General features: G+C 39.1%; 1 protein-coding gene across 1 annotated transcript; it reads left to right on the forward strand.

The window, feature by feature from the left end:
* Positions 1 to 4,405: 4,405 nt before the first annotated feature.
* il22ra2 (interleukin 22 receptor, alpha 2) lies at positions 4,406 to 9,190 on the forward strand. Its single transcript, XM_074676138.1, has 6 exons — positions 4,406 to 4,505; positions 5,637 to 5,757; positions 6,126 to 6,307; positions 6,424 to 6,566; positions 7,982 to 8,139; positions 9,047 to 9,190. Exons 1-5 carry the CDS (start codon positions 4,406 to 4,408, stop codon positions 8,129 to 8,131), a joined length of 696 nt encoding a protein of 231 aa, XP_074532239.1. The 3' UTR covers positions 8,132 to 8,139; positions 9,047 to 9,190.
* Positions 9,191 to 9,751: the final 561 nt, after the last annotated feature.

Here is a 9,751-nt window from a genome sequence, read left to right on the forward strand (position 1 = left end):
GCCTTTTTTGTTTGTTTGTTTGTTTTTTACTTATTTTTACTTTTTATCCACTACTTTTTAAAAAAAGAGAAAAAAAATCAGTATTTTCAAAATACTTTTCTTGCTTATCAATCTATGTAATACAAATAGCTTATAGCTTATAGATGAAGCCTTTTATCCTGTGCTTCTAGTTATTCTCTTTTTCTACTTTCATTTACCCAGATCTTATCTATATTTCTTTCTGTTTTTTTTTTTTTCATTTTTTTTTTCATTTTCAGGAATAATGGACATTTATTAACAACACAGTAAATATTCCAGAGTTAGCCAATAGGCTAGTTTTCACCTGTAGTTACACTAGATGTTAAAACAGGCTAATTAGAAAAAAAAAAAAAATCACTGTAGTACAAAATTAACCTTTCAATTGAGCACCTCAAAAAGAAATAAACATCAAGTTTTCAGGGAGCTATGCAAGCGGCCATTGATATTAAACATATGAGACAAGCAGGAAGAAGCTTTTAAGCAAATTTCATAATTACTATACTAATAATAATTATTAAACATATGACGCATGTTATGCAGAAAGCACGCCCACAGTTGCCCACCAAAGTAATTAAACTTTTAGTTAAACTAATTGCATCACGATTCAACATTCAACAATTTAAAAAAAAAATGAATACAATAAATAATTTAGTTGCATAAGTGTGCACACCCTCTCGTGACCTTGGACGGGCTGCCTTGTGGACTGTTGAACAGGAGTCAGTCCTCACCCGCCATCATTCAAAGTGCCTCTGATTGACCCAATATAAGGTTCAGCTCTTCTAGGAGGCTTCTCCTGACATTGTCTTTGTCACCATCTTACAGAAAAAGCTAGGATCCCATGGAGGAGAGCTTCCAAAGCATCAGAGAAATCTTATCATTGCAAGGTATCAGGGGTAGAGCAGGGGTGGCCAACCAGTCAGAGACTAAGAGCCACAAAAATGGCCGTGGCACTACAGAGAGCCACATCATGCACGGGCTCTTACAAACACACTTCCTCTCACACGTAAACAAAATGACATAAAATGAAAATTAATATATTTCCAATTTTCAAAGAGATTTACTGTGTTTGTGTGTTTAAATTTGTACTAGAGAAGAGAAACTGAAACTTAAGTATTAATCCCAACTGATCCCAACGTTGGCATCCATATATATATATATATATATATATATATATATATATATATATATATATATATATATATATATATAGTTTAGATTGATCTGCACGCCACTACGCATAACTATATATATTTTTTTATGAATGGATCAAAGAGCCACACACCAAAAGGCAAAGAGCCACAGGTTGGCCAACCCTGAAGCAGAGGAAACATGGCATGGCAACAGTGTCTTCAATTTAAAGAAGTAGACATTCCTCTAAAGGTGATGAAAAGACAAAAAGAAAACAGGGCAGAGGCTGCCAAGAAGCCTACAGCAACATTGAAGGAGCTGCAGGAATTTCTGGCAAGTACTGTCTGTGTAGTGCATGTGACAACAATCTCCAGTATTCTTTATATGTCTGTGCTGTGGAGGAGAGTGGCAAGATGGAACAAAGCCTTTTCTTACAAAAAACTTGCTAAATTTTGCAAAATGCATTTAGGGTCTCCAAAAAGCATGTTGGAAGATGTGTTACAGCCTGATGAAACCAAGGTTTAACTTTATGGGCACAATTCCAAAAACAGCACTACATATCATCAGAAGAACAGCATACCCACAGTGAAGCATGGTGGTGGTATGGCATCGTGCTCTGGGACTGTTTTTTTTTTCACCTGGAAATGGGGCCTTAGCCAAGATTGAGGAAATTATGAACAGTCGCCACCAGTCAGTGAAGATAAATCACCTTTCAGCATGACAAAGACCCAAAGCATGCATCTAAATCATCAAAAGAATGGCTTTTTCAGAAGGAGATTTAAGTTTTTGAGCCCAGACCTGAATCTGATTTAAAACTTGCGGGGTGATTTGAAGAGGGCTGTGTACAGGAGATGCCCTCACAATCAGACAGATCTGGAGTGTTTTTGCAAACACAAGTGGTCAAATAAATGTTGTAATAAAATCAGAAGATGCTTTTACAAAGTATTGGGTTAAGAGTGTGCACACTTGAGCAAATACATTATTTTAGTTTTCTTATGCATACGCCCCTTAAAAGATTTCTTTCTTTCTTCCTTTTTTTTTTTTTTAGATTGAAGGTGAACAGTTTGGTCACATTAAAGGTAAAAAAAATGTTCTGAAATGCTTAATTTGATTTTACTTAATTTACTTTACTTAATTTGACTTTTCCTTTTTTCATTGTTTGTCTAATTTTTGTTCGTCGTTACATTTAACCATGTAACCATTCCATGTTACAATTTAACTGGCATTTTGGGAAATTATCTCAACAAATTCATAAAAACCACAACCACATATGTATTGAAGATGAGGTGAAATATGAGATTTGTAAAATTTTGAAGATCTTACCCATCTTCTCTCGTTCTCTCTCTCTCTCTCTCTCTCTCTCTCTCTCTCTCACACACTCACACACACACACACACACACACACACACACACACACAAACACACACACACACACACACACACACACACACACACACACACACACACACACACACACACACACACATCAATGGCTCATTTTTGCAAAGTCATCGGATTGATTTAGTCATCCGTTTCCAGTTGACTGATGATATTTCACCAACATGTTTCGGGTAGATTGTTATCACTCATTCTGGTAAGAAGTGAAGTGTGATAATTGTTCTGACCTTCAAAGAACAAAGGGCAGTTAAATGACCCACGTCCTCACTGAACTTGCAGCTTCACTTGGTTAAGGGTTGTTTGTGAATGATGAGTCACGGGTAATTGAATGCAAAGTTCCTGCTTTGGTTTCAGGTCCCCGGTGCTATCATGTCTTAAGAGGATTAATAGCTTGGATCTGTCAGTGTGTCTCAAATCGCATACTTCCATACTACGTACTCAAAATTTTCTAATTAAGTGTACTAAGCATACTACATACTCACTGGCTAAGTGCGCGAATTTTGAGGGTGTAGTGCTGTCTCAAATCGCATACTGCCGAGCGCCGTACTTTCCGGAAATGACGACATGATGTCGACTTCTTCTTCTATGTCTAATTGTGACCGGCTTCCAGCGCATTTCAGCCAAATACCGCCACTATTTGCCAGCAAATTTTCAAAGCCTTTTCAGTCGTATATTAAACACAGCTAATAACACGATCGAAATATCAAGATCTTACCATCTTTCATTGTAATTACAACGAATTTCAATTGCGATTTGCCACGCCGTAATCCGCGCCAACAACATCTCCTCCTCCTACTGGCTGAAGATGTCCCTGTATGTATTGTTTATTTGTATTTTTACCGTGCTGAGCGAACGGCCACAGCTCTCTTCCACCATTGCTGCCAGAGGAGGAAATGAGTGCGTTGAGTGTCCACAGCTGCATACTCAAAATCCAGGCCGATTTGAGTACATCATCCGGGTACTTTTGCATACTGTTTTTCGAATACTAAGCATACTGTTTTTCATTTTGACGCAGTACGCTCAACATTTTGAGTATTTGAGTATGGAAGTATGCGATTTGGGACACACTAAGTAAAAACTTCATTCAATATAAGGAAGTGTGTTTGTCATCAGCATAGCAGAAGAGCTTTCTTTCAATCTGCAACTCCTGCAGTTAATTTTCACACCCAAAAAAACAAAAAAAATGTAAAAACAAGATGCATTCATTTTATTCAACTTTAAAAAACTGTTGCTCTTTTTATACATTTCTTGCTCTTTATGTAACCCCCTCCTCCTCATCTGACTTTTCAGCATATTCATTCCCAGAAGATGCCTGATCATCAGGAGTCTGGTGCTGCTCAAGGTTTCCATCCACTTAAAGGACTTTTTTTTGGTCTGCTGTTGCAAAATGCTTGGTCCCTGTGGGTTCACATTGGGTCATCTGTCTCTGCAGCATTTCTTTTTTCTTCTTTTTGCTTTTTCTTTATTTTTTAGAGATTCAGGCAGTTACATTGCACAGCAGAAATACAGAGTAACTCATCATCTAGATCAGTAAAAACATTTCCATCAGATTAAAGTTGTGAGTAAAGGAAATTGAAAGTCTTTCATGTAAGTGTTCAGTCACTGATTACCCAACCACATGTGAGATCTGAGGTGTAGCACAGGTAATACTGGAACATTTTGACTCGTCATTGTGTCCTCACATGTAAATTGCACTCAAACGTACTTCTGTGTCCAGCTGTGTAACACCGGGCAGTGTGTCTGTCGTGCCCTACATACCATAAAAGGTTTCTGCATCATGGAAGTTGGGGAAGGGGGAAGTTGCTACACGTTAAAGGTTGGGTTCATGTTGCTGTAGCATCAGCGGAGTGTTACTTGTTGTATGTCGGCCTGTCTGTCGTCTACCAGCTTCAACAACATGAACCGTCTGCTAATCAGAGCCGTGCTGTTGGAGAGTCTGGGCATCTGCGTCGCACAACAAGGTAAACGTATGATCGGGTTCATTCAGATTTAATGTTATTGTCTGGTTAAGGTGAAATAAACTACTTTGTCTGATTTAGCATAATCTTAAATCTCTGAGCTTATTGTTGTCGTTTCTTCAGCTGCTTAATATTACAATTTTATTCATTTATGTATCTATTCATTTTAACCTTGAAAATAGTAGAGTTCAGCTTTGAAACTTCTGACTCTGAAACTGAAATTTTACACAACTGACTCAACACTTGTGACTATCTGAACATCCTGTTATGCTTTTTTTCTTGCGTTTCAGGATAGAATCTCATAGATATAAAGTAACAACGCAAGATATTTTTCCAGCAGATTTTCAAACTGTTGCATATTCATATATTAAAGAAATCCCTGAGTCTTTCTGTAAGCTGTTAAAAAATAGTCCATTCTAAAAATCGCACAAGGTCTTCAAGAGACTTACTGAAATGATGACACTTTGAAGGGAAGGGCCTCAAACATCAAGGTCTGCCCATAGCTCTGACCTGACAGGCCTTCAGAGGGCTGACCAATCAGAGGCAAGGGGGTTTGTGTAGTGGGAAACATTAAAGAGACAGTGGCAAAAGTCAAGTGTTTTAGCTGCGAAAAGTTTTCTAAAAGTCCACCATGAGAAAGATATGTTTTATTTATTTATTTATTTATTTATTTATTTATTTATTTTTGCATTAAATTGTGTACAACTCCAACAGGGACACCAGAGAGCCGGTATTAAGCCTAAAAAAACTCTTTAAGCAGTCTTGTTATGTCTCTTGTAGTAATTATATGATAAATTAAATTATTCAAAAATGTATACTGTAACATAACAGCCTTTCATTCATGTGTTTCTCATACTTTCTGTTTTACATAAGGGAAAGAAATAAAATTCTGGATACATTTTTGTTTTAACTAAACTTAGCAAAAAAAGCCTGGATTTAAATCAGCCTGTTACATGCTCTTTGTATTTATCACATAACACTCATCTGTGGCTGTAACATCTTCCACCTTTGTGTTAGCTTTACTCCACTTTAACCTTTAAGTCTTTTTACCTGTATCCTATAAAGGAGCTTCCTCATAAACATTATTATTTACCTCTTGCATGACTTTATGTGTTTTTTTGATTTCGTCCTCAGTCCCATTGATGCTCGCTCCGCCCACCCAGGTGAGGTTTGACTCTGTGGACTATAGAAACATACTGCGCTGGACTCCACCCAATGCCAGCGTCCCACTGCAGTACTTTGTACAGTGGAAGATGTGAGAGCTCACACACACTAATACACAAAGAGCCAAACGAGTTAGTTCAGCATTTAAATTGAGTTTTTAGGTATTTTCTGTACTTACCAATCACAATCAAGTTTTTAACCCAAATGGGTAATGGATTAAGATCAGGCTCAGATTAAATGAGGTATGAGCAGCTACCATTCAAGGTGTACCTCAGGTGTCGGCCTTTGGGCCATTACTGTTTTCCTTTATTTAAATGCCTGGTTGATTCATCTGTAACCATACTGTACAGCTCATTATCATCACTATCATCACAATTAATTCTTATTTCAGCACCCATAGTATCTGTTGTGTTTCTGTCCAAGCTGTTAGTAATTAGTGACTATCTGTTCACGCCTCAGTTATGGAGAGCTTGAATGGCTGGACGTGGAAGGCTGTCAGGGGATCCTGAAGCACCACTGTGACCTCAGCAGTGTGACCCCTGACCTTAGAGAATGGTACTACGCCCGAGTTCACGCTTTCTTCCTGCCCTCCAGCAAATCAGCCTGGGCTCTCTCTCCCAGATTTAGCCCACGCTTTGACAGTAGGTGTAAAAAACATCCTTTCTTTTTTTTTTTTTTTCCAATCACTTCTTCTTCTAGTAGAGCAAGTGATGATGATACAAACCCTCCCCTTGAATTGCACTTTTTCAATCTGCAGCCAAAATCAACCCTCCCATCCTGAAGCTGAATGTCACGGAGCAAGGGATTGTGGTCCGTCTGAAGCCTTCCAAAGCTCTTATCCGTAAACTACAAAACAAACTGCACCACAAGATTTACGTCACTCGCACTGGTGGAGAGGAGGTAAACACACACACACACACACACACACACACACACACACACACACACACACACACACACACAGATTCATACACAATAGTTACAGGATGTAAAAAGGTTGAAATGTCTAAATCTAAATTGTGAGGCCTGTCATACTGGAAAAATTATGACCATAACTGAGACCCATTTTACATTTCTATGCACTTAGATAAGTTTTTATTATTATTATTGATTTAGGTTTATTAATTAAAGCTATGGTCTACGATCTGAAACCAAGTTTGACATTTGAAAAACACAGCCTGCCCCCCGTCACTTACCCCTCTGTGTTCAAAGATCCCGCCCCCCAAGCTCGTAGTGCTCTACCTCATCCCCTAACAACACAGCCCCTTCGACAGAGCAAGAAGTTGGCCGGCCAAAAATGTCAGCAGCAAAGCTAGGTTCAAAAACAACTTGGAATGTTGTAGCTGAAAGTGACAAACACAACAGTCATCCCCCTTGTAACACACAGTGGTAGTTTTTTCAATTGGACCGGTGTGATGAAAACCATAAATTAGCTAGTGAAGCGGATCTGACGTCGCCACTGTTAGCCGATCAGAGCAGAGCCGACTGTAGCCGAGAATTCACCTTTGTTGGCCTGTCTTCACCGGCTCCGTTTACAATGCTTACAGGCTAAAATCTATTGACAGAGCCTACCCGCTCCAAACAAACAACGTCCAGTCATTAGCCTGTACAGGCACAGACTACCTAGAGTTATTCAGAAGACATCTCCCACCGTAGCAAACAAAGGTATTACCTGTTCAACAGAAATTCGGCTGTCTTTGCGTCAGTTTTCAGTCCCAAATCATTCTGCAGCTTTTTCCACCGTTCGTACGATTCTCCAATGTTGATTCTCAAGTGGGACCTGTATTGCTCATATTTCTTCTTTACTTCAGCCTTTTCCTCAAAACTTTTACGTTTCCTTCCCTTCGATGTGGAGGGTAACAGAAGCAGCGTCCCGGTTTTGGCGTTAGTCTTTTCCGGCTCCATAATGCTTCAGTAGCTGTGCTGCTAGCTGCTCACCGGTACATGAGGAAGTTAGTGGGGAGGAGGCGGGACCATGGGCATGACGGTGCGCAGCAAGGGAGTCAGGGGATTGGATGGACTCACGGACCAATCCGAGCCGCGCATGCCATGCACGGTTCAGATTGGTCAACTAGTATAGAGCTTTGCAGCGGATAAACTGAATGGATTTTTTTTGTTCTTTTTTGTCTTTATATTATGTAGATTGGACCATAGGACCATAACAGCCCTATAAACGGTGTTATTAAGATGTACAAAGCTTCCAAATTGTACACCATAGCTTTAATGTACACTCTAGTTTTTTTTTAAATTGTTATATAAAAAAATCTGATTTCTCTGTAAAAAATGATGTACAATCTGTGATATCTTTTGTTTAGGAGGTGTTTGAGATGGAGTGCTGCTTGAACAAGCTGACACTGAGAGAGTTGCAACACAAAGAGACGTACTGCCTCCAAGCCCAGACCACCATCCCCCACCAGGCCAAGAGCAGCACTCGTGGCACTCTGAAGTGTGTCACTGCGGTCTGATCACACAGGTATATACAATTGTCTGATACTAAAATAAACAATAAATAAAATCTATTTTTATTGTTTTTTTTCTGGCTTTTGAAGCTTTCAATTAGAGATGATAAGACAGTGGAAGGACTAGGCTACAGGAAACAGGGTAGTGGTGGGGAATAGCATGCAGAAAACAGGCCACAGGATAGATTCATACCTGGGCCACTCACTCAAAGACAAACCTCATGGGGCACGACCTAGACTGGGAGCCCATCTGCACCTCAAAAAAAGCTCTTTTATACAAATTGTGGAAGTAACATTGGCAAAAATGACAAAATTATAATTTTATAGGAACTAAAAAATCTAAAATGAATTGGTGCTTAAAGTGTATAAAACAGGGCATTAATTGTCAGTACCACTTTGAGCAGGGGGTGATTTTCAATAATGCACAGTATTTTAGACATGAATCAATGTGATGACTCATCAGTGCAGTTCACTGGCTGGAAGCAGAATCTTCTTTCAGTAAAAAAACACAAAAAAAAAAAACGAAAAAAAAACAAGCTCATTCACCCGTGAGAATGTGACAAGTTTCAGCTTTGTCTAACCATGCAGTGCTCCTCACAGACCATATAGACAGTATCATTAGTGAGTGAAAGGAAACCTTTCTGTTGTAACAAAAGATCACCTGATGAGGAGTCACATATCAGCTGTCACAGAACAGCCCCCCTTGGCAGTGAGACAGAAAAAGGGGGGGGATGAAACTCCTTGAGGAGAAATCTTAACAGGAGATTTTCTCCACAGTGACTATAATTGCCTCTGCTTACCCCACCCTTTTGACTATTTTTAGATGTTCACCGGGGTGTAGACTGGTGATAATGTATCTCGAGACAGTTGTTTCTTTGTGCAGTTTATTGATGTTTTGTCACCCTCTTCTTTTTGCTGCAGACACATTTCAACCCTGATGCATCGAGGGGCTGGACTTCCATCAGTTTACCTTTATTTCCACTGCTACCTCGACGTCTTGCAGCCAGAACATTGCCAAAAATGTGACACTCTTTAAGGGAACCTAAAAGCATATTTTAATCTTTATCTTTTTTAATATTTTGTTTACTTCACAACTGCTTTGTTGACAGTTAAAACAAGTAACTTACAGTTACTAAGAAAATAACTTGTATTTTTCTTTGTCCAATCTGGTAGAAACTCTCAGCAAAGAGCTTAGTGTGAATCCTAAACTGTTTACATGCCAAATGTGTTTGCTGCATTAGTCACATTACAAATAAAGACAAACTGGTTGATTTAGTCTTTTTGCCAAATGCTCCTATTTTGAAAGGAAATTGGGGGTGTGAGGGGGAAATGACATGCAGCACATCATAGCAGTCAATCCATCCACCAAGGACATGGACTGTAGGTTCTGTACATCTGTACATGGGGTGCCTCTTTCTGAGCTAAACTGCTTCATCAAGGTTCAAAGACTATGGTATGAGTGTTAACTAGGATTGAGATCAAATCCCCTCAATTTAGCATCAAATAACATTTTTTTCCAAACGTTAACATTTGGATGTCAACAGACATAAGTACCTCCGTGATGGAAAAATTCAATCAAAAATGTATCTGACATGGACTAGTAGTGACGTGTCCCAGCTGTGAAAA

The sequence above is a fragment of the Halichoeres trimaculatus genome, unplaced genomic scaffold (genome assembly GCF_033239565.1).
Source record: "Halichoeres trimaculatus isolate MK-OKI-2021-1 unplaced genomic scaffold, fHalTri1.1 fHalTri1_scaffold_8, whole genome shotgun sequence".
Classification (NCBI taxonomy): domain Eukaryota; kingdom Metazoa; phylum Chordata; class Actinopteri; order Labriformes; family Labridae; genus Halichoeres; species Halichoeres trimaculatus.